Consider the following 26,189-nt stretch of genomic DNA (forward strand, 5'->3'; position numbering starts at 1 on the left):
TCTAAACAAGTGGGAAATCCTTACCTCAGGAAAAGGAATTAGCATTTAGGACTGTGAAGATGACAAATCTTTTCAATCAGAGGATTATGAACCTTTGTAATTCTCTCTCCCAGAGAACCATGGTTACTCAGTCTATAGATATAATTAAGACTGGGCACTAAGGGAATCAAGATAATAAGGAAAGTGGAGACAATGATCAACCATCATCTTACTGAAAACGGAGTAGATTTAATACTATTTCTTACTTTCTTAATATCAAGCAAACTTCAAATGATATAATATCAAAATATTCACATGAAACTAAATACACAGCATCTCACACACACAAACATCAGAATTAGAGATGATTAAGTTTAATTTGAAGCTTCAATATACCTTTATTAAATAACAAATCCTTACTGTTCAGATGTCATTTTGAAAATTATATACTATTCAGTAGAAATAGACATTTCATAACAGACTAAAACTGAGTGATTCAGAAAGACTACAGAAGATTGTGAATTCCAACTGCACTCCAGGACAGAATCAAAAATTGTTCAGGCTAACATTTCAGTAGCCAGACTTTGCATTGGTAGGATGCTGACTTCCAAATGACATATTAAACTAAAGGTTCTATCTTCTCTCTTGGATGAACATAAAAGATCCTAGTATACCAATTAAAGCAGTTCTACAGATAGTCTGACTCTCAATCAATCAGAATCATTTATCTCAATGCTGTCTATGAGATTTTGCTGTGTGCAAAATTAGTGGTCACATTTCTTCATTTCCAATGGCATCAACATTTCAGAAATGCTTTATTGGCTATAAAGAGTACTGAGCATCATGAAGTTGTGTATAGTATTGTATGAATGCAATTCTTAATTCCTAGAGCAGAAATTGCAAGAAAATATAGGACTGGACAATTACCACAAAGAACTGTGCTGGAAGTTCTAGAATGAGGTCAAAAATTAAACAAAACCTCAAGAGGAACAGCAGAAAGAGATAACAAGATTATAAAACCATTTTATTACCTTGAATAGCCTCCTTGCTTAGCAACTGCTGCCAATGAAAAGATGCAATCAATGGTTGCCAGGTGACTGATTGCATTTCTAATTCCATGATAGTGTTCACCAAACTGACTGTACATAAACAGAATGAAGATATAGCAAAAGAAAATCAGTTACCAATGTGTAATTAATGTTGTTCAAATAAGTTATTATCCATTCACTTCTGTATCCTAGCATAGTAGTTAAACCATCCTATAAAAAAGAACATTGAATTTTGGAAAAGAGGATATAACATAGTTTATAGCATTTTACTCAAACTTGGGCATTTTTAGATTAGATTAGATTACTCTCAGTGTGGAAACAGGCCCTTCGGCTCAACAAGTCCACACCGACCCTCCAAAGAGCAACCAACCCAGACCCATTCCCCTAACACTACAGGCAATTCCGCATGGCCAATTCACCTAACGTGCACATTTTTGGACGGTGGGAGGAAATCCACACAGACACGAAGGATTTTCAACTGGATATTCATTTTCTGTGTTGAGCTCAGTCTTATCTAAGCTGGTTCACTTCATTCCAGTTTCCAACATTTTCAGCATGTTACAAATGTTAGAGCTGCAATTTGTTTTCTGAAATGATGTTAAATTTGCCTCCTTAGATGGAGAGAAACCAGTTCATATCACCATCCAAAGATGACTTCTTTGAAGAGTCTGGCATCTTGTGGCAACACTAGCCTTTATTCATTGTGGAGACAAAGTGGGATGCTAATCTGCTGGTCACTACAATGAAGAAATTGAAGATCTATGTTTGAAAGATCTCACTGTTGTTTCCTGGTCACTCCATCTTCCCCAGTAGCTCCTCCTCAATTCCACATATCAATTCTCAAACATTTAGATTAGATTATTTACAGTGTGGAAACAGGTCCGTCAGCCCAACCTGTCCACATCAACCCTCCGAAGAGTAACCCACCCAGACCCATTTCCCTAACACTATGGGCAATTTAGCATGGCCAATTCACCTGACCTGCACATCTTTGGATTGTGGGAGGAAACCGGAGCACCCGGAGGAAACCCACGCAGACACGGGGAGAATGTGCAAACTCCACAAAGATAGTTGTCCAAGGCTGGAATTGAACCTGGGACCTGGTGCTGTGAGGCAGCAGTGCTAACCACTGAGCCATTATGCTGTCTTTGTAGTATTTCACTAACTATAAGCTTCAACTGTGTGGTTATTAACAATGTCAGGCCACCCATGTTACGAATCGATAAAAATAAAGCGCAGCACCATTTTACACAAGTGTGACAAGAACAAGAACCCATTTCTACATTTTGGACTTCTGGCCTTGTAACAGGTAAAATATGGAGGTGAGGAATTTCCAGTGTATCAAACAAGCTCTGCAGAATTGAAATGATTAATCTAATGGATATTTTCACATTACCTACTGCCTTGAACAAAAGGGTATAGACACAAACTAATAAAATTAAGCTCTGGATAGATGTTAGGATGCATTCCTCATAAATACAACAATTAGTATATGAAATAGTTGTCTAATTAGAGTAACGGAAACAAAAACTTTGGAATTATTCAAAAGGCAACGCAGAACGAAAATCAGTAAATCGAGTGAATGACATGCACTGGCCTTGTATACTTTGAAATGGAGCTCCAGTACAACCAAGAAATTCATTTCTAAGTATTACCTTTTTTTTTAAAAACTGTTTCTTACCCTCAGGGAGTATAATGTTCTGGCAGCGGATTTTCTTGAAGGGATGTGAAATAACCTAAATTACACTTCACAAATTTTCAAGATCCTCAACAATAAATAATGGTATCACTGCTAATATTATAGGATAAGAGATATCAAATACCCCAATCTGTAAAAAACTGAACATCGTTTCTATTTTATTGTCGGCAAAAAAGCACATTTATTGAGTCTTTTCTCCTTTCACTCTTCAGGAAGTTTTGCAAGAATACCAATTCAAGGGCCACACAACAGTTATACTGCGTGAGGAGAGTATGATGATTGATTGGCATGTGGACATCGATTGGCAGAGACAATGCCTTGGGGAATGCACCAATTAACAGAGATTGACAGTTAACAGCCAGGTTTTACTTAAATTTTAAACCAGGTAAGTTGACTCTGATTAGTCAGGGTATTGGCTTGAAAAATAAACCAACAACTGGCTGTCACCTTGCAAACCTGATGGTGAAATAGGGCACATCAAAGCTAACCTGAGCGACGATGGCGACGTGGAGCAGACTATATTTTGCTGCATACTGTGCAGTCTCATGAATGGCAGTCCTGAAAGGTGTCCAGACTATCTCAGATAACACTGGAAGGATAAGGTATCTGAAAGGTCTGAGCAATAGGTGAAACTTGCTGTTTCACACTACTGTGCAATAGCAACACAAGTGGTGTTTGCCAGCAGGATGCTGCAATCAAGCCAAAATATACATTCTGCCTATCACACACATTGCATATGAAATTCAGTGACAGAAAAATGCCAGGCTACGAAGGTCATACGTTCAAAGAGTGGTCGATCGTATCAAGCAGGCATTTGCATTTTTATTTCTCAGGACAGAGCTTTGAACAATGAGAGCAAACCTGTCTGCTCAAGACTGCCAGTGAAAGAATGATTGTACTCAGAGGTGCTGCTCTCAGATGTAAGACTGTACTGTGTAGGTCAGTCTATGTTTAAGGATTAGATTTTCGATTGTGTGCACCGTGCATTCAGATAGTCCAGTGGTCATGGGACAACCTGGAGAAGTAATGTGATCAATACTCAGTTTCTTACATTTTTCCTAAAATAACATACCAAAAATTGCAGACCATTGTCTGGAATGATTTCCTGGCGGAACAGAAATAACCAAAAATGAAGCTTATCATATGTTATTCTTGATGTACTTCACAACTGACAAATAACGGCGTACCCCGTAGTCAATTATAACAATGCAGTCTTAGAATGGTCAGATGCAATTTTGGACTAATGACGGATTGGGACTTCATGCAGTATCAAAGGATTTCTGCAATGACTTGGCACATGCCTTTGACACATCTTGTAACTCTTAAATTTTGATGCCACTGGTGATATCTGGCCAAAATACTGACTCTCTTCCTTGTTTTCACATCCATTTCCTGTCCATGGGTGAAGGAAAATGTAGTGGAAGACTATCAGCTTAAAAGAACTCTGGTGTGACAATGCGAATCCCCTTAAATGTGATTCCTAAGAAGACAGTTTGTTAATCCCAAAAAAGGCGAAGCCGGTCTCACTTGTCTGTGGACATGCTGAAATAAACAGGCCATCTTTCAGTGATAGATTTTCTGTAGATTCTGTAATGTGGAATCTATAGCTGCTGCTTCTTATAGCTGTTGGCATTTACATTGTGCAAACTGTATTATGTCAGTTTAGAGAACATCTTCAGTTCCAATGTCAATGAAGTAAACTTGCAGATCCAAGAGTAGAACTTCTGTTTTCATCAGATTCAGCATCTGTTAAGTAAATCTGATGTGATCTTGCTTGTACCACATCTTACGGTCATAACCTTGGATTTTTGTTTTTGTTAGTGAAGCATTGGTTAATTTTTTTTACCAAACCATAGACTGTGGATCGTGGTTGGGCAGTACCACAAATCCTTTGTCAAATAGATATGTAGGAAATCACAAGACGCAATAGACTGGGGCTATTTTTCCTGGAGTGTCAGAGACTGAGGGGTGACCTTACAGATGTTTATAAAATCTTGAGGGGCACAGATAGGGTGAATAGCCAAGGTACTTTTTCCTAGGGTAGGGAAGTGATTTATTTATTGATTTGATATTGTCACAGGTGTGTAGATATGGTTAAAAGTGTTGTTTTATATGTTTATACAGGCATATCAAAACTAGAGGGCTTAGGTTTAAGGTGAGAGGGGAAAGACTTAAGATGAACTTGATGGGTAACTTTTTCATGCAGAGGGTGATGTATGTATGGAACAAGCTGCCAAAGGAAGTGATGAAGACAGGCGAAATTACAATATATAAAAGACATCTGAATTTATATTGAGGGATATGGGCCAAATGTTGGCAAAGAGGACTAGATCAGATGTCTGGTCGGCGCAGACCAGTTGGATCGAAGGTTTTGTTTCTGTGATGTATGATTCAATGACTCTACAAAGTTTCCTCAATGTCTGAATAGTTACAATTGCACTACAGACACAGCTTTAAAGCAAACATAGTATATATGCTCCATGAGCCATCTACCCCCAGGACAGCTGTCTCCCTATGGTCATAACATCGCAAGTTAGATGCTTCCTATAATGACTGCTTCAATGCTTGGAAGTGGCTCTGGTGGTCCTCAACCCACAGGAAAGGCACAACCATTTTCAATAATTCCCTTAGTGCTGAAGAGTTTTGAGCGAAACTGACAATGTGCAGCGATAAGAAATTACAAAGACCTAGACATCTTTGAAGATGATGGCCATGACTCAACTGGAACAGTGAACCGATAATATAGATTCACAGGTTCAGACATTTACAACACAACTAGAGGTCATTCACTATATTGTGTCTGCACTGGTCAACAAAGACCTGATTCCATCAATGCCATTTTCAAACTTTGGAAATGCAAATTAATATGTAAATAATATTTGAACGTTACAAGAGTTTCTGATGTTTCTTTCAAGTAGTAGACTCTGACCACCCTCTGGGTGAAAAAATCTTCAACTCCCCTCTTAGAATTCTCTCTCTTCCTTAAGTCCATGTCCCTGGTTATTGAATCTTCTACTAATATTTAAAAAAAAAAGGGCCTTCCTATTCACCCTATCTTTGCCCATCATAATCTTACACACCTCTCTCAAGTCCCCACTCGACCTTCACTTTGCCAAAAAAAAATCAATGAGCCCATCTGCATGAAGTGGATTCCATAGGTTTCTGTCCAGTTGGCACTAACTCTAGTAAATGAATATGGAACTTTAATCTGATTTTTAATTGCTCTTCTGATGTACTGCATATCTTTTGGAAATCTTTTTGCTGTTCAGATGTTAATCCTGACATGTCACAACAATACAGATCTTTGTTCCCAATTGCTAAGCATATGTTGTGTACTCGATGCACCTGAATTTAGGAATCATAGCTCTGAATGTATTTTAAATTCTGTTACAATGTCTGCTGTGTCCCAATTTAAACTAGTGAATTCTGACAATATGTCTTTAACCATCCTTTTTTGCTACCAATCTGGCACACATCCTGATCACTTGTCTTCCTCAAATGATTTAAAATTGTCTTTCTGTAGGGATTTGTCTGCTTGCCAACAAATTACATTAACAATACTGTCTGATGCCATAACGAATAATGACTTATGAGGATTGTCTCTCACATTTTAGCACAATTTAAGACTCTGTGCTCTCACTGTAGATTAACTTGCTTGCTAACTGTTCAAGCATGATAGGCTTCATCAGTAGATGTTGTCCAATGCTGTCACCATGTCATGTTAAAGATATTGGTCGAATAATCAATTACCTACTAGGAACTCATTAACTCCATGGATTTGTTTACTTCAAGCAGTAAAATGCACAAGTTATGAAGTAGACATTACAGCAACCAACTGATTTATGTATGTGCAACTTGCAAACACAAAGCAGGCCAACAGGCAGGCAGAGTCCAGCACTGTATGCACACAGCACGAAGTCCTTAAAAATGAGTTTTCTTAAAGGCGTGGTCTTTTTACCACATCTTAAATGAACACCGATTTGTTCTTGAAAAATAAATTGGTGTCTGGGCCAGCATTTATTGCCCATCGCTAATTGCCCAGGATCTAACCACTTTAGAAGGCAGTTTAGAGTCAAACATACTACTGAGAGTCTGGAGTCACATGAAGACCTAACCAGAGAAGCAAATTCATTTCCCTGAAGAATACTAATCAAACAGATGTTTTTACAACAATTGGCTGTCATTATTAGACTAGCCTTTTTCAAACTTCTAGATTTTTATGAACTCAAATTTCACAATCTGACATGGAGGGATTTGAACCCATGTCCCTAGAACATTATTCTGGGGCTCTAGAATACTAGTCATCAGTGACTATTACGACCAAGCCATCACCTCCCGAGAGATCTGTTGTCAAACACTGCAAATATATTGGTCAACAATAGCTCACTCTAGCTACCGGTCATCGAATCATGCCTGCAACCAATTGGATATTTCTGATGATTAATTTGCAACCAAAATCATTTTAATAATATCAAAGTAGCCATGAGTAATGCTAATACTATACGTTTAGAAGGTGCAAACTATTCAATTTTATTACACCTTAAATGCTAATTTCTCTTCATGTTATTACGAATTCCTTGCTTTCTAAAGCTGCATAAGTAGCAGAAATATAAAGCATCAACAGAATATGCTTTGGAATCTTGAAACTATTTTTCTTTTAAACTGTTGTAGATGCAGTTGATAAATGTTTTAATTTAGTTTTACGTTCCTGTTATCTAACTTCTATAACAAACATTTTAAATTCAAACTTGATACCCATGACGTACTCCAACAATTTCTGCCACTCTGCATTGCAGTCAAGGGCAAGCTGCTCTCGAAGTTGGCACAGACGCTTATACTGCTCCACGATGAATGGAGTATGGAAACGTATGACGGCTTTTGTACTGTAGATGAAAAGAAACGGAAGCAAGGTTATTACTAAAGCAATCGATTCTGTCACTAGTGGAGGAAATTAGACTCACAAAGACATCTTTTTCTGAATTAGCCTTGAAAAGAATGAATAAAATAGTGCCATTACACACAATCACTTTCTATACCATTCATCATACCAGAAGCAGCACTTGGTAACTATGATGCACACACCTCAGGGCCCAGTAAATACAGACTTCAAAGAAGAAGCCCAATTTAATATTGGAACTTGCTGTTCATGTACTGAAATGAAATATTGAGTAGGCTGCAAAACTGTTACAACATTAAACATGGAACTCTCAATCAATCAGTAATACAAGTTATTTATTTTGGCAAGTTTGCATTATTGCTCAGAAAACAGCTATTTAAGACAACTCCAATTTTTCTTTAAATGCACAACTGCTGCAGATAGTCACACAATAGCCGGTAAAGGCAGAAGTTGTGTACTGCTGTGTTGAGGCAAATTGCTGATTCCCATCAGTGATTAAATAAAATCATACTGGGTGTGTACACCAAAATCACAGAATGATATACAAGTTTCACCAGTTAGTTCCATTACCCAGTTCTTTTCCTATTGCCCTATAATGAAGGGAATTAAATTTTCTTTTGAATGTGACCAGTTGAGCCTGCTTCCACCTCCCTTTCAGGCAGCGCGTTGCAGATCAGAACAACCCATTGCATAAAACATTTCCTCATGTCACCACCTCATGTTATCAATTAAATCTCTGCTCATTGGATTACTAACACTTTTCAGACACTGGAAAGTTTAGTTTTATTCATGCTATTCTCCTAACCTTTCCTGCTGAGGAGAATAATCACAGTTTCCTGGTCTCTTCACATAAATTTCATATACCCATTACCATTCTGGTTAATCACTTCAATGTGTTGTCCAAGGCCTTGACATTCTGCCCAAAATGTGGTGCCGACAACAGAACACAATACTCGAGTGGATGATGAACCAGTGCTTTATAAAACTTTACCGTTGATTCCTTGTTTTTGCACTTTTATTCCATTAATGAAGTCAATTACATGAGCTTTTCAATAGTCTCAATTTGCCATCTTGTGTCAAAGTTTTGTATATATACATTCCCAGGTTTTTCTGCTCCTAAATCACCTTTAAAATTCTAGCAGTTATTTCCCATCATCTCTTTTCATATCAAAATGTATCAGCTCACATGCCTCTTGATTAGATTTTATCTGCCACACGTTAGTCTATTTTGACAGCCTCTCTATGTCCAACTGAAGGCTGCTACCATTCACCACACTGCTTCACTCATTTCCATATTGGAGTTATCTGCAAATTTTGAAACTATACCTAAACCATTAATATGTACCTAAAAGAGCAGTGACTGCAAAACCAAACTCTGGGGAATACCATTACAGGTCGTTCTGCTATAACGTGCGTTTCATTAATGCAAATTAGCTATAACACGATTGACAAACTGCAGGCTCTATTTCTAAAGCACATACTTTTAAAGCAGGCATGGTCATAATGTGATTCTGGCCCCATTAGTTTAAATAGTGCTGCTATTACATGTTTTTCTTATAACACGGGATTGCACGAGAACTAAATTACCACGTTATAGTAGAACAAGCTGTACATACGATCTTTAAGCCTGAAGAACAACTTGAATCTTGATTCACAACTTTAACGTGAATCTTGGCTTCTATCTCATGCTGCCACTATTTCCTTTAATCCCATGGGTTTTACTTTTGTTTCCAAGTCTATTATATGCTGCTTTGTCAAAAACATTTTTTAAAGTTCCCATACACAGCATCACTTGCAACAAGTTCTGAATAAGAGTTTTTGAACTCAAAATGGTAACTTTTGGTCCTCTCTCCACTGATATTGCCAGACCTGCTCAGTTTCCCAGCACGTTTTGTTTTAATATCACCTGCAAATCCTCCCTTATAACCCCCATCCATAATTTCAAAGGACTCAGCTCAATTACTGAAATAGGACTTGCCATCATCCTCACTTTCAGTTAATTGTTTATACTTTTTCAAATGCCAATAGATTTTGTCCCAAGTTAGTATATCCTAAAGATACCCGCCATGACATTAAACTGACTGCAGTTGTCAAGTTTATCACTTGCCACTTTTTTTACGCAGGGACGTAATATTTGCAATCCTCCGTCAAGCAGGCAATCATTTCTTAGTGTAATTCAGTTGAAGGATGACGTGTGCTCTTTACAAAAACACAAAATATTCTTAATTATGCTCAATGATATTAAAACACACCTGGGTGAGAGTACAGTCTTTTCATCTCTGACCATAAGATCATAAAGACATAGGAGTAGAATTAGGCTATTTGGCCCATCTAGTTTTCTCTCCATTCGATCCTGGCTAATATGTTTCCTAATCCTGCCCTCCTGCCTTCTCCCCATAACCCTTGATCCAGAACCTATCATAAATATACTCAATGATTTGGCTTTCACTGCCCTCTGTGGCAATGAATTCCACAGATTAACTACCCTCAGGATGAAGAAATTCCTCCTCATCTCAATTTTAAAGTGTAGCCCCTTCAGCCTGAGGCTGTACTCTCGCTCCTAGTCTCTGCTATTAGTGGAAACATCTTCTCCAGGTCCGTTCTATCCAGGCCTCTCAGTTTTTTGTAAGTTTCAATGAGATCCCCCCCTACTCATTCATCTAAATTCCATTGAGTACAGACCCAGAATCCTATACTGCTTCTCATAAATCCTTCATCCCAAGATCATTCCTGTAAACCTTCTGTGGACCCCCTCCAATGCCAGTGCATGAATCCTGAGATATGAGGCCCAAAACCAGGACTTCCATCCCTGTGTACTTCAGATTTCCAAAGCCTTTCACCATTTAGAAATTTGTCTGCATTTCTATTCTTCTACCAAAGTACATAGCCTTAAACTTTTCCAGATTTTATTCGACTGCCTCTTCGTTGTCCACTCTCCTAGCCTATCCAGGTCCTTCTGCATCCTCCTCACTTCCTCCACACTAGTTGTCTCTCCACCTATCTTTGTTATCTGCAAACTTAGCAACAATGCCCTCAGCTACTTCATCCAGATCATCAACGTATAAAGTGAATAGCTACGGTCCCTGTGTGGAACTGCACTAGTCACCAGCTGCCATCCTGATAAATATCCCTTTATCCCCACTCTCTGCCTTCTGCCATTCAGCCAATCCTCTGTCCATGACAGTAGCTTGCTCCTAACACTATGGGCTCTTAAATTATTTAGCTGCCTCCTGTGTGACACCTTCTCAAAAGGTCTTCTGGAAATACAAATAGACCACATCCACCGGATCCCCTTTGTCTTATTTACTCATTAACTCAAAGAATTCGAACAGATGTGTCAGACATGATCTCCTCTTGATGATGCTGTGTTGACTCCAGCCTACTTTACTATACATTTCCAAGTACTCCGCAATCTCATCCTTAATAATAGATTCTAAAATCTTACCAATGACTGAGATCAGGCTAACCAGCCTATCGTTTCCTGTCTTCTGCCTTCCTCCCTTCTTATGATAACTAATTTTCCAGTCCTCTAGGATCTCCCTGACTGGAGTGGTTCCTGAAAGACCACCACCAATGACTCCACCACCAACGACTCCACAATCTCCTCAGCTATTGCCTTCAGAACTCAAATGTAGTTCATCTGGTCCAGATGACTTATCCACCATCACACCTTTCAGTATCCCCAGTACCTTCCTCTTAGTGAGGGCCACTACACTCAACTCTGCTCCCGACTCTCAAAGTTCTGGTATGTTACATTGTGTTTTCCAATGTGAAACTGACGCAAACTACCTATTCAGTTCCAGCCCTATTTCTTTATTTCCCATTACGGCATCTTTAGCCTCATTTTCCAGCAGTCCAACATCCACTCTTGCCTCTCTCTTACCTTTTATTTATTTGAAAAAAAACACTCTTACAATCTTCTTTTATATTCCTTACAGCTTACTCCTATATTTCATCTTCTCCCCCTTATTGGGCTTTTAAATTATCTTCTGCATGGTTTTAAAGGATTCCCAATCCTCTGGCTTCCCATTAAATCAACACCACGTTGTATGCTTGTTCTTTTCATAGATTTGAAATTGAACTGAATTTTGCTTTTATGCTGCCCCTGACTTCCCTTGCCAGCCATGGTTATCATGTCCTCCTCTCAGTACGTTTCTTCTTCCTGAGGATGAAATTCTGCTGTGCCTCTCGAATCACCCCCAGAACTGCTATCATTGCTGCTCCACTGTCTTCCTTGCTCGGCTCCTCCTTCCAATGAACTCTGGGCCAGCACTTCCCGCGTGTCTTTGTAGTTACCTTCAGTCAAATATAATACTGTTACATCTGACTCAATCTTCTCCCTCTCAAACTGCAGAGTGAATCAGATTATGGTCACTGCCCATAGGAGTTACTTAATCTCAAGCTCCCTGTGGGACATAATTTTTAACATGGACATGGGAAGCTATGAAGCAAGGGGCAGCATGGTGGCTCAGTGGTTAGCACTGTTGCCTCACAGCACCAGGGTCCCAGGTTCGACTCCAACCAAGGTGACTGCCTGTGTGGAATTTGCACATTCTCCCTGTGTCTGTGTGGGTTTCCTCCGGGTGCTCCGGTTTCCTCTCACAGTCCAAAGATGTGCAGGTCAGGTAAATTGGCCATGCTAAATTGTCCATAGTGTTAGGTGCATTAGTCAGGTGGGAATGGGTGGGTTACTCTTCGGAGGGTCAGTGTAGACTTTTTGGGCCAAAGGGCCTGTTTCCACACTGTACGGAACTTAATCTAATCTAATCAAAAATATTCTTTCATTACAGAAATCATATCCATCTTTAACTTGCCTCATCCAGTCCTGGATTCTTCCAACATTATAACTCATGATAAAAACCCTGATGTTTTATAGAAAGCATGTATAGCATTCTGTTCAAATACAGTATGTCTGATATTTTAAATTAAATATCAATAAATGTCAAGAGGCAATGGTTAGATTCTCTTTCGTTGGAATTGGTCATTGCCTGGCATTTGTGTGATAAATGTTACTTGCCACTGGTCAGTCCAAACCTACATACTGATCAGGTCTTGCTGCATTTGAAGATGGAGCATTTCAGTTAATGTGGAGTCACAAATGATGCAGAATATTGTACAGTGAACATCTCCACTCCTGACCTTATAATGGAAGGAAGGTAATTGAAGCAGCTAAAGATGATTGGTTCTAGGAAACACCCAGAGGAACTCCTGCAGAGATGTCCTGAGGCTGAGATAACTGACCTCCAACAAACAGAACCATCTTACTTTGTGCCAGGCATGATTCCAACCAGCAGAGTGTCTTTCCCCGATTCTAATTTTGCTTGGGCTCCTTGATCCCACACTAGGTCAAATGTGGCCTTGATGTCAAAGGCTGCCACTCTCACCTCACCTCTGGAATTTAGCTCTTTTGTCCATGTCTAAACCAAGGCTGTAATGAGGTCAAACACTGAGTGGCCCTGGCAGAATCCAAAGTGGGCATCAGTGAGAAAGTTACTGCTAAGCAAGTCCTGCTCGATGGTACTTATTAATGACTCCTCTAATCACTTGAAACAGTCAATATCACACAGAAAGGACCCACAATCAATAATCACCAGATAATGTGTTTCAGTGACATTATAGAAAAGATATATATTGATCAAGACACCAAAACATCAATCACTTGCTCAGATAGCAGGCATAGGATCCTTTTTACTCCCAAAAAGAAAATAATTTATCATCTCCTTCAATCGCACATCATTCTCTGCTTCATCAATTACCTTCCCTCTATCATATTGGGCATGCACTCAAGCGTTGACACAGATGGTGTACTCAACCTTCTATAGCAGGGTTAGAGTCCACAATTTTTGTGACTATAGCACTCTTTGCTCAATCTGGCCCTCCTCCTCTATGACCCTGGGCCAATTATAGAAGTAGACATATCATTAAATAGCACAAGAGACGTAAATCCAAAAACAAAACCACAAGAGAAATTCAAACTAGTAAAAAGCAAACTCAGGACACTTTTATCACACAGTGAACTCCTAGGTAGAGCAATCTGGAATAGTTTAAGAAGCAACTGGTTGCTGAAAATAGGATGGGGACTTGAGTGTCTTTCAATATTGTTGAGTTGATGTTCATTCTATAATTATCTTCTGAATACAGAATAAGATCTTTAACTGCTTCCTCCCCCTCTTCATTTTATTGCCTTTCCTATCATGAACAGGAGAAACTTTTTATCCAGCTCCCATTGAGAATCTGGTTGGCAGATGGATTTAACAGTTTAACAGATTCTCCCTTCTAATCTCTTCCTCCGATAATTAGCATTTATTTAGTTTGATTCAAAATCATATAAATCTCTCTGAAAATGGGAGCTGGATAAACAGTTTCTCCCACTCTTGGCTGGAAAGGCAATAAAATGCAGAGTATGAGGAAGCGATTAAAGATCCAATTCTTCACTCCAACAGTCTAACAGTCTTGGCATTATAATCATACAACCTCAAAATAGATCCTTCGCACCAACCAGTTCATGCCCACCGTAATCCCAAATTAAACTAGTCCCACCTGTTATCTGCAAATTTGCTTAATATTCCCCCACATAGATAGCAGAGGATTATGAAAAAAACCAATGCAGATCAGAGGTGATTCCTGAGAAAAATAAGATGCAGAGACAGAAATAAGCAAAATTGACACTATTTGTATGTTCATCTGTGAATCTCAGGTCAAACAGAAAGCCAAATGTTTTGCACAGTCAAGATCAGGTGAAGGAAGGAAGTAGGTTTTCTGATAATCTGGAGATAGCCAAAGGATTAAGGGCCTTGATGAAGATATGAAGAAGTCATCCTAGACATCTTCAGCAATAATCCGAAGGCTGGCCCACTGCCTGCAGATGACGCTACTGATTCTCAGCACACAGATAAGGAGAGGGGAAGGGTTAGGGCTGAGGGAGGGAGGTGGATGTGTTGACGGATTGAGTTAGATTCTTGAACTCTGCTGAAAGAACTATACAATACGTGGGAAGGTGCTCGCAAGATGACAAAGCGTAACAGTGCATTAAAGATCAAGGTACACAATTTAAATGCCAGGTATGCAAGAGGTTTTTTTTTTAAAATCAAAAATTTCATAATCTGCCTAAAGCATCGAAGTATCTCCATACAGTTTTCCCTGAGAAGGTCACCAGCATTTCCTATTTAATACACTCATCACTCTATATTTAGTAAAATCCATGAAGTGCAAATGCATAAGGAGATCTATCTGGAGAACAGAAATCTTGCTGGACAACCTTTACCGTCCAGTCTGTGTTAAAAATCGTACAGGAAGAAGTACTGTTCAAATAAGATTTCATTTTACTATTTCCATAATGACATTTAGAATACATAATCTAAAAACAATGCAGTTCAAATGTAATCCCTGGTGGCCACTAACACTAAAGGCCTGCATTATGCTGGCCATGGCAAACTGTGCAAGCAGGAAGAGCTCACAATAACTAAACTATAATAACATTATCTCTCTCAAAATAAAACTCACCATTGCTTTTAATTATGTACATATTTGCACTAACTGTATAAATACGATAAGAGCATTCTGCCAAAGACCTAAAACAGCCTTTCACTCTGAGCTTTTATGCACTAAAATAGGCCTTGGCAGAAAATAAGCAGTCTATAGCAGAGCCTGTGGCTCACATTGCAATTCAATGTAACACTTTTGAAGAGTAATAAGATAAACAGATGAACATTGGCAAAGAAAGGACCCCAGCATTTGGTTGGTAAAAATCAAGAAGTTACATTGCAAATACCTCCAGAGTTTAGACTTTAAATATAAGTCACTACCAGAATCTGAAAGTGGAAGCAACTCACATGGTAATACAGCTGGTAATTCTAAAATATTAAAATCTTTTCATGTACGCAAAATAGAAGTTACACCATTCATTCAAAAGATTAACTGGCACAAGTAAGAACACCCTTTTGAATTTGAAATTGCAAAATGCTTACAGCATAGAGGGAGGCCACTCTCTCAGAGGGCAGCCCTGTATGTCCAACTGCCTTTCAAGTGGTGATGTTTTCTAATCAACCTGTGCAGAGATGCTATTGTACATTTCTGGGGCAGGTGTGACTTAAACCTAGGTGTCCTAGTCCAGAGAGAAGGATATAACCCAACTAGAGCCGTGCCTTTCAACTGTTCATTATAAGGTGGCAAGAAGATATGAATTTAAGAAATAGGGGGTTTAAATGATGGAACTCCTTCAGGCAACCCCACCATCCAATTGGATCAAGGCTGAAGTCAGCACAGGCTCAACTCCAATTAGCTGCTTACCCCAACCCCAGCCACCCTGATAATGTGCAGTTCCCTTACAAATCAAAGAATGGAATGTACTAAAAGCTGAACTAAATAACGATCCAACTTCCATAGACTCCGCAGAAAGAGAATTTCAAAGTTTAAAAGACAAAATTCCTTTCTGTCTCAACTACGACCCTTTATTTTGAAATTGTACCCCCTCATTAAAAATTCCCCCTGATGGGAACATCCTCTCAGTATTTACATTGTTGAGTGCCTTCTGAACCGTTTAAAATTTCAGTAAGGTCATCTCTCATTCTTATTTCCAATACCTGTAGTCTGCTTTGCCTTACCTTATGATATCTCCTTTACCTCAGAAGCCAACCTTCTCCAAACAGCCTCCAATGCAAGTCTACCCTTCCTAAACAAGGGGACCAAAAGAGCAGGGTCTATTTCAGGTATAGCCATACAAAAGCACTGTAAAGTTGTAGTAGGACATCTCTACTTTGACACTCTATCACCATGCTATAAAAACATATGTTTCATTGGTCTTCCTAATTATTTGCTGTACATCAACGCCAACATTTTGTGATTCAGATTTGAGGATTATCCAGATCTCTGTTCTACAGCAGACAGTAAACAATATACTGTTTCTCTATCCTTCCCACCAATGTGGACAGATTCACATTTTCCCACAACATCTCTCATCTGTGAAATTCTTTATCTACTCCCTTACTAGTCCACATCCGTTTGGAGACACTTTGTATGCTCCTCACAACTGGTTTGCTCATCTATCGTTGTATCATCAACAAATGTGTTGACCACGCAGACTGTCCATTCATACAAGACAATGGTGTGGATGCTCCAGTCAGCAGCAATGCTACAATCCTTTCACAACCTAATGCTTATGTCCATTTTTTTCTAAGATCAGGATGCAGCAAAAAAAGGCTGTGCAGCATCACATTAAAGTCCAGCAGATCGCAGTCGAGTCAGGGGAAGGAGAGGATGCATTAGCTTTTTACCGCACTAGCTGCTGTTTTTGGGTAACTTTAAAGGTACAGTATTTGAGTATGGCTGAGTGAATTGGTCTATGGGTAAAGTGGGTAAGTGTAGAGGTGGAGTAGGTGAATGAGTGGATAGCCAGGTGAGGAAGTTGGTAAGTAGGTAGTGGAGTGACAGGTGCTGTCAAATGGTCAGGTGTTTGTCTGGTTAAGGGTGGACATTGTCAGTTATTGAGTTACCAATGTGTTAGACCAGGTTTTAAACCATCTAACACCCCCTGATTAACTAGTGAGAGAAGGTATGCATATCTGCCCCAAATCTCTGACTCTAGCTGAGTGGGAGACATTTGCAAAGAGTTCTGAGCAATGTGGATTTGTTCAGTAAAAGTCAAACATTCTTGGGCAATTCCGACATCAGTCCACATCTCAGGCCTTCTGCACGTTTACAACATAAATCTTCCGTCATGTGTCTCATCTTGGACAATCCAGAGATCACAAGCTTTGGATCCTGAATGTAGATTGCTAACAACTGACAACCCCCACAGTTAAAATTTCCCAATCATCAAATGACCCATCTCTCCCAAGTCTCTGCCTCAAACTTAATCAATGGAACACCACTCCCGATGGTGGAATAGAAGAGGCTGTCACTTCCATCCTAGTAAATCACATCCTTCATATAATGTGGTGACCAGAACTGCACACAGTACCCCAGTTGTATTGTAACCATTGTTTCATACAGTTCAAGCAGAACCTCTTTGTTTTTAAGTTCAGAGCTTCAGCTCAGGCAAGAATCTCATATGCACATCAAGGTAGTCTTCATCTCCATTGCATTCTAGGGTCCCACATTCACAGTGCAATCTCTTGCCTTGTTAGTCTTCCCCAAAGACATTATTACACAGACCTTTGCAGGGTGAATTCAATTTGTCATCACTCTGCCCATCTGACCAGTCCAAAGGTATCTTGCTGCAATTTACAGCTATCCTCTTCATTATTTTCCATGCCACCAAGTCCCACACAGACCACACCTCATCTGCGCCTGTGACCTCTCCGCTTTCCCTGCTGCTGCTCTAAGTCCCAGACCAGACTGCCTATTTGTGTCCTCTATGCTCCTTTTAACCTCATCATTGCTGCTCCAGAGTCTCATGTAGATCCACCATGGTCTATCCACCTCACAGACCTCTCTGCCACTACGACAGGGTCCTGAACAAGACTGCCAGCAGCCAATCTAGTTCTGCCTCACCTCTCCCATTCATCTAGGCCCTGCTAACCGACTGACTCAGGACCCTAACCCAAACTGCTTTTCCAGTTTACATAACCGGACACAATAACATAAGAAATTAAAGCAGGAGTCAAATCATTCAACTCCTCCAACCTGCCCCACCATTCTGTAAGATCACGTCTGATCTTCCCCAGGCCTCAACTCCTCTTTCAGCCAGTTAGTCACAGTCCTCAGCTCTCCAATATTTCAAAAATCTGTGTACCTCATCTTTAACTATTTAGTGATCCAGTCTCCACAACTCGAGGGTAGAGAATTCCACACATCCGCTATTCTCTGTGAGAAGTAACTTCTTCACATATCAGTTTTAAATAGCGTCCCCATATTCTGTAACTATGTTGCATAGTTTGAGAATCCACCTTTGTGGAAACATCGATCTTTACGAGACCCCCTCAGAATGCTTTAATAAGATCACCACTCATAATTCTAAGATTAATGAATAAAGAGCTATCCTGTTGTTCTCGATAAGTCAATCCTTTCATCTCAGGAATCAGCCAAGTGAATCTCATATCGGTCTTCAAAGATACTATATCCTTTCCCAAATACAGAGACCAAAATTGTACACAGTACTCCAGGTATAGTTTTGCTGTACAGTTGTAAAAGATTTCCAAGTTTTTAAACTCCAATCCTTTTAGCAATAAAGGCAAAACTTACACTTGCCTTTTTGCCTTTTACACTAACTTTTGGTGTTTCATGCACAAAAGGACTCCGATCCTTTTGTGCTGCACTTTTCTAGTCCCTCTCTATTTCAATAATAGTCTCCCTTTTGATTCTTCCTATCAGAGTGCATGATTTCACACTTTCCACACATTAAACTCCAATTGCCAATTTTTTCACAATTCACTCAATCTATAGTCTCTAGTGGATTCCACATGTCCTCATCACAATATGCTCATCCACCTATTTTTGTACTGTCAGCAAATGTGGATATATTATACTTTGTGCCCTCCTCCAAGTCATTCATCTGGATTGCAAGTAATTTAGGCCCCAGGATTGACCTTTGTGCAACTCCATTAATTATATCTTTCTAATCCGAAAAGACCCATTGATTCCGACTCAGTCTTCTGTGTGTTAACCAATCCTCCTCACTAATTCCTCTTGACTAACTTTTTCTCTGAACCTCCCCTGCTCTAACAAAAATCCCAATGTCACCAATCTCTCTTGAAGTATCTTATTCATGTTACTACAGTGGTACGGCGGCACGGTGGCACAGTGGTTAGCACTGCTGCCTCACAGCGCCAGAGAACCGGGTTCAATTCCCGACTCAGGCGACTGACTGTGTGGAGTTTGCACATTCTCCCCGTGTCTGCGTGGGTTTCCTCCGGGTGCTCCGGTTTCCTCCCACAGTCCAAAGATGTGCGGGCCAGGTGAATTGGCCATGCTAAATTGCCCGTAGTGTTAGGTTGTAGGGGTATGGGTGGGTTGCGCTTCGGCGGGTCGGTGTGGACTTGTTGGGCCGAAGGGCCTGTTTCCACACTGCAAGTAATCTAAAAAGAAAAAAACCTCTCTGTATCTTACTCAGTAGTTGTGTTCCCTCACTGAACCATTTCACACCATACAGCGGGTCCCCGATTTACAAACAGCTGGTCTACGAACACTTGCACTTAAACAAACGAGATCCCATACAGGGATGCAAGTTTAAAAATCCAACACGTAAATGTTTCTTGCACATACAAATTGCTATTTTAATTGTCCTGCATCATGTTCCGACATGTGTACAAATCGACTTGCAAACAGATTCAAGAACAAAACACAGAGATTGCCTGTATAGTAAATGCATTCGCAGAGAAATTGATGGAAAGAACAGTGTAACGGTAGAAGGAGATATTGCTCACAACATCCACTCTAACAACAAATACAGTTGCTATAGCAACAAACAAAGAGGATTTGCCAAAAAATAACAAGTATAAAGGAAAGTGGTATATACAAGGTACTCAATTGCAAGAAAACATATGCCATGATGGGGACAAGGTAAAAGTAAGCAACATCGCTGAAAATGGAAAGAAACTGCTAATTACTCAGAGAACATCATGGATACCCATGAGATCACAGAGGTATTCAGAGTGATAAGGCCACACAACACTGGTGGCTGCCCTCAGTGTGAAAATGGTTGTAATCTCACATGAACTGGGCTGCATCTTAATTATTTTTTCTGCTCCACATTCCATTCTCTAACTATCAACTCTTAACAGCAGTTCTCTGGCACTGAACCAGATGGTCCAGAAAGTTGGATTGTTTTTCACATTGAGGTGAGCTCCCAACCACTTGTTTGTTCCATCACCTTTATCAACCACGTTGATGCAATCTGTCTCAGGACATCTGCTGCTGGAATCCACTTTCATGTTGTCTTTACCTCTGTACCTAACTATTCCAATGCAATCCTGACTGGCCTCCCACTTTCTACCCTCCATAATGTCAAAGTCATCCAAATTTCTGCTGCTCTTGTCTACTTGTGTCATGTCTGGCCACTATCACTGATTGCTAGTTTACAGTGGTTCACAGTCAAGCAATATTTTTGATTTAAAAGTTCTCATTCTTCTTTTCAAATCACTTCATGGTTTTGGTCATAATTATTTATGTAGTCCCCTCCGTCTCACAACCATCCATCATATTCCTCTTTTCTGGCTCACTCTGGCCTTTTGCAAATCCCCGATTTTAATTACCCCACCATGGCATGCTCGGAAATTTTCTGCAAAAAACTTGCCTTTTCGCTATCTCAATTTCCTCTTCTAGGACTGTCCTGAAACCTATCATAGCTAGTCACCTGATCTAATACATCCTTATGCGGTTTGGTGTGATATTTTGTTCTACAATACTCTTGTGAAGCACCTTTCAGGTGTGCCTGCAGATGTTGACCAGCTCAGTCAACAGGGTTACAAGTGAACCATTTTCAGTGACAGACATTGGCATTCTCCACCCAGACTGCATTCTATGCCGTTGGTATCTTCAGTGCTTCTTCCAAGTGGTGTTTAACACGGAGAAGTACTGGTTCATCAGCACAGTAGATGGTCATTGGCAAGAAATTACCTTGTCTGTGTTTGTACTGATGTTCTAGCATTTCATGGGATCTGAAGTTAATTTTCAGAACACCCAAGGCCACTCCATGCTAAGGGTCACCACTTACCACCATCTCTGTTGGGTCTGTCATGCCATGGCCTAGAGCAGAACTGTTCGACTTTGGCTTGATGAAGGGATTGCATGATGCTACAGATGGAACTGTGGTGAAACAGGTGGGGAAATAAAATTGTTCCCAGTCCCCCAGCATTTACCTTCATCCACCCTCCAAGACTTGATGGCAATGTCAAAAGGCCAAAGTCTGATCCTATGTCAAACAAGCTGCCTCCAGAGGCAATATGTTGCAGTTTATTACTTTTGCTGAATTGAGGCCAGAGATCTAAATTTGGCTAATCCGCTAGCTCTCGCTTTCAGCACAGGCTTGAATAGCCACACTGCGCCATAAGGATTTAGTTTTTTCAAAAATGCCACTCTGAAAATGGTCTTGAAGACACAGCTTTTCATGGCTAATCAGTCTTAACAGCAATATGGTGAGCATTGTTAAACTTCATTTGCTTTCATTAGTCATTGCTAGTTATAAAATATGCTGCTAATTTTTTTCAAAAGTACTTTTTATTTAACCTTCCCATGTTTTTGCCATATTGCACACCACGACAAGCTTGGCCCCGCAGAATTGTCCTCCAATCACTTCCAAGTAGTTTTAAACATTTAATTCCATCGCAACTTGTTGCTTACGTAACTAGTTCATGCAGTTTCCATTCATGTCCACAAAGGAATGCAAAATTAATCATAGTTCATGTGGATGTTCTGGTAATTAAATTAATTACATGTTCTGTGTGACAGACTTTACCAGTTTAAGTAGAAGTGCTCAAATGGTAGAGCAAAGCTTATTGTCAAGAGCATTTAAAAGCATTGAAGCTGGTTGAAAGTTTTTTTTGAAACTTAGCACCTTTAGGTTTGACAGGTCAAGATAACTATTTTCTCTCACTTTCATCCATGCTCTTTTCCTTATATTCTCAGTTTTTTTAAAATCAAAGAGTGGGTGTTTCCAGAAAATCTATATTTCTCATCTATATACTACCCCTTTGCAAAATCACCCAAAATCATGTCAGTCATCACCACAAACTCCCCACCCCCTCCCTTAATTCATTCACTGTTGGAAAACCATCTAAGTAATTGCCCAATATTCATTCCTGGCTGAGCAGATATTTACCCTCAATCTGCTGACTTCTGACCAAAGCTTTGAACAGGCTTTTGGCCATTTACCCTAATGGCATCTTCTGTGCCTCAGTGTCAAATTATAAAGTTGATATCAAGTGCCTTGGGGTGTTTTATTACATTAAATATCCTATAGAGTCATAGAATTCCTACAGTGTGGAAGCAGGCCATTCAGCCCATTGAGTCAATACTGAGCCTCTGAAAAGCATCCTACCTAGACCCACTCGCCTCCCATATCTCTGTAACCCTGAATTTCCCATGGTGAACCCACCTAGCCTGAACCTGCCTGAACACTATGAGCAATTTAACTTGGCCAATCCCCACCAAACCTTCAGTTCTTTGGACTGTGGGAGGAAACCCACACAAATACGGGGAGAATGTGTAAATTCAACACAGTCGTCCAAGGCTGGAATTGAACCTGGGTCCCTGGCGCAGTCAGTCAGCAATGCTAACCAATAAGCAACTGTATATAATACTATACTTGTGTAATTATAAGTTGTTTTCTTTGAAGATTTATTTCACAAACTCCCCTTCAAATGTTACTCCATCACATCAAACAATAAAAGAAATGGTGAGAAGTGGACTGTCTTGCATCTGTTGGACTATAACCCGGTATCGTGTAATTTCTGAATTTGCCCATTGTCCACCATTGTCCAACACCGGCACCTCCGCATCATGTTGACATGATGTACAGTAACAATTCAGCAGCACCTGGCAAGCCATCGACTATTTGAATTCACTTTTGAATTTCTTGATGACTTCCTTATGCTGATGTGATCTAGATGTACTCGTTCAATGTTAGGAAACATTTGTTCTGTATCTACTCCAGCAACTTTCAGCACAAAATAAAGACTTTTACATAACCATGTTACTCTGGAAAACTGCCAAACCTTTGGAACTTTTCCACAATCTAAGGATTATCAGAAGATTGCTTCCAGTGCATCCACTATCTCTGCAGCTACTTCCTTTAGAAAATAGGGACACAAGAACTGGGAGGAGGAGCAGGCAATTCAGCCCCTGGAGTCTTCTCCACCACTTAATACAATCATGGCTGAGCCCATCTCAGCCTCAACTCCACTTTCCTGCCTACTGTCCATAGCCCTTCAACCCATTACTAACTAAAAATCTGTCTATCTCCTCAAGTGTACTCAATGTCAAAACATCCACCATACTCTGGGATAGTGGTGCCACAAATACTTTGAGAGAAAATATTTCTCCTCAGCTGCTACCCCTTATCCTAAAATTATGACCTCCTGTTCTTAATATCCTAGAATATCCTTTAATACCCTAAGATGTATAGGGTGTAGATTTGCTCGCTGAGCTGTAGGTTTGATATCCAGACGTTTCATTACCTGGCTAGGTATCATCATCAGTGGCGACCTCCAAGTGAAGCGAAACTGTTGTCTCCTGCTTTCTATTTATAGGTTTGTCCTGGATGGGGTTCCTGGGGTTTGTGGTGATGCCATTTCCGGTTTGTTTTCTGAGGGGTTGCTAGATGGTATCTAGATCTATGTGTTTGTTTATGGCGTTGGGGTTGGAGTGTCAGGGCCTTAGGAATTCTCTGGCATGTCTTTGCTTAGCCTGTCTCAGGATAGATGTGTTGTCCCAGTCGAATTTTTTTCTTTTTATTTTTTTAAAAGAGGCCTGGCACTCCAACCACTACGCCATAAACAAACACATAGCTAGGTACCATCTATCAACCCCTCAGAAAACGAACAGGAAATGACATCACCACAAACCCCAGAAACCCCATCCTGGACAAACATATAAATGGAAAGCAGGAGACAACAGCTTCGCTTCACTTGGAGGTCGCCACTGATGATGTTACCTAGCCAGGTAATGAAACGTCTGGATATCAAACCTACAGCTCAGCGAGCAAACCTACACCCTAAACCTCAACCTGAGCTACAAACCTTCACAAACCTTGCAAAAACCCCAAGATGTATTCCATCAGATCTAAGGGCCTTATTGTTCTTTAGCCCTATTAGTTTCCCTTGCACGTTTTTCTCCAGTGATAGTTATTGTGTTTATTTACTCTCCTCCTTTTTCCCCTTGAATATTTAGTGATTTTGTGATGCTATCAGTGTTTTCTACTGTAAAAATTAATGCAAAGTATTTATTCAACTCCTGTGCCATTTCCTGGGTCTTCACAGTTTTTATAATGCCAGCCTAATTCTTGAAGGGGCCTATGCTCATTTTGAATTCTCGCTTCCTTTTAAAATACTTAAAACAGCTCTTAAGGTTACTTGCAACTTAATTGTCAAAGTTATCTTCTCCCCCTTTAGTACTGACTTGGTCACCCTCTGATTTATCATCAAACATTACATAGATTTTCTTTCAATCTGATGCTGTCCTTAATTTCCCTGGTTAACTACAGTTGATCCATCATCTTCACTGGATTATGTCTTTGCTGTGAGCCAGGATCTGTTTTCTAAATGTCTGCTATTGTTCCTCCACCACTTTTGCTGCTAAAATTCTTCCCCAGTCTACTCCAGTTAGCTCATTCCTTTGTAATTACCATTACTTAAATGACAGGAATAATTCTAATTTCCACACCTTGTGCATGAAAAGGTGCTTCTTCATTTCATTTTTAATCTAAAGTATTTTCCCATTAATGTTGAAAGGAGTCTAATGACAACTCTATTCTAGATCAGATGTTCTCCAATGTGTTCATTGTAATTGGGAGCATTTCAGCCGATATATTTATCTGGTTTATCTAACAAACAGCTTGAGGAGACTCCCTGTCAGGTTTCTTCATAATTCCTCCTTAAATTTATAATTTTTGGCAGTTAGGAGCAGACAAAACACTCAATTGAAGTTTGTAGTTACACTTCCCCTCCTCCTCCTACCCCTAAATATTGCAATGTATCCCTTTTCTGTAGCTTTTACCATGCTTTTATTGCACCAAATCCTTTAATGTGACGTATCAAAATTGACCAGTTGAAGGGCAAAGTTAAAATTTGTTAAAAGGGCAAAATATATGATCCTGGCATTTCCTAGGCCTTTATGCCCTTTATAACCAAGTCACAAACCAATTACAGCAATTTTGAAAGTTGCAGAAAATTAAATGCCAGTTACAAACATGGCCACAATAAGCACAAGTCTCAGTGAACTTTTACATACATCTATCAACCTCTTCACCCTAATGAATTTTCATCCACAAAAAACAAATTCCACCTCCAAATTAAGTTCAATTCATTGCAACCGCATATTCTTCTGCTGTTTAAATGCATTTGTACCTCCTCTGGACCTTCTATTTCCTTCAATAGACTTTTATGGACAAGCTTCTCCAATTCAAAGTTGCTGAATCTGCATAAATTATTAATTACATGAATTGAAAAGTTATTTTTCATACTTAAGAAACATATCATTTAGGTTTGGTGCTTTCCTTCAGCCCTGACTTTACCCTTTTTAAAGTTCAAATGTATTCAAATGCATTTGGGAACATACTTGGACATAACTTCATATCCTCAAATAGGCCCAACAATAGGCTCTTTTGCAAATCTGACCTCCAGGTTCTGTCTAAGGAGGAAGCTCTGGGCTTGAAGCAGGAAAGTAATAGACCTTAGAACATAAAATGCTGCCCGATTTGAACATTCTTTCAAACAAACTGCCAAAATGATGCTTGAAGTATTTCAGTACCACAGAACATGATTGCCATGGTAACAATGTGACGCAGAAGTAAAAGGCTTAGAGGCTATCATACTTTTCTTAAAAGTCAACTGCTACCTTTTCTTATGCAGTCTTCGAAATGGCTACATCAAAAGTCAAAATTAGAATTTGTATCATGCTAGTTTGGCCCAGC

The 26,189-nt window shown here is 39.7% G+C and overlaps 1 protein-coding gene across 4 annotated transcripts in view; it reads right to left on the reverse strand.

Annotated features, from left to right (window-relative positions):
- Positions 1–26,189, reverse strand: part of msh3 (mutS homolog 3 (E. coli)) — a 288,075-nt gene that overhangs the window by 147,960 nt on the left and 113,926 nt on the right. For all 4 annotated transcript variants that reach the window (XM_087999818.1, XM_087999815.1, XM_087999807.1 and 1 more), the window contains exons 17-18: positions 7,494–7,610; positions 1,011–1,118 (exon numbers count right to left, since the gene is read on the reverse strand). In XM_087999818.1, coding sequence (XP_087855944.1) covers positions 1,011–1,118; positions 7,494–7,610 — 225 coding nt within the window. The remainder of the gene's footprint in view (positions 1–1,010; positions 1,119–7,493; positions 7,611–26,189) is intronic.

The sequence above is a fragment of the Chiloscyllium plagiosum genome, unplaced genomic scaffold, assembly GCF_037043375.1.
Source record: "Chiloscyllium plagiosum isolate Xiang-an unplaced genomic scaffold, Cpla_swu_hap1 HiC_scaffold_2, whole genome shotgun sequence".
In the NCBI taxonomy this organism is placed as follows: Eukaryota; Metazoa; Chordata; class Chondrichthyes; order Orectolobiformes; family Hemiscylliidae; genus Chiloscyllium; species Chiloscyllium plagiosum.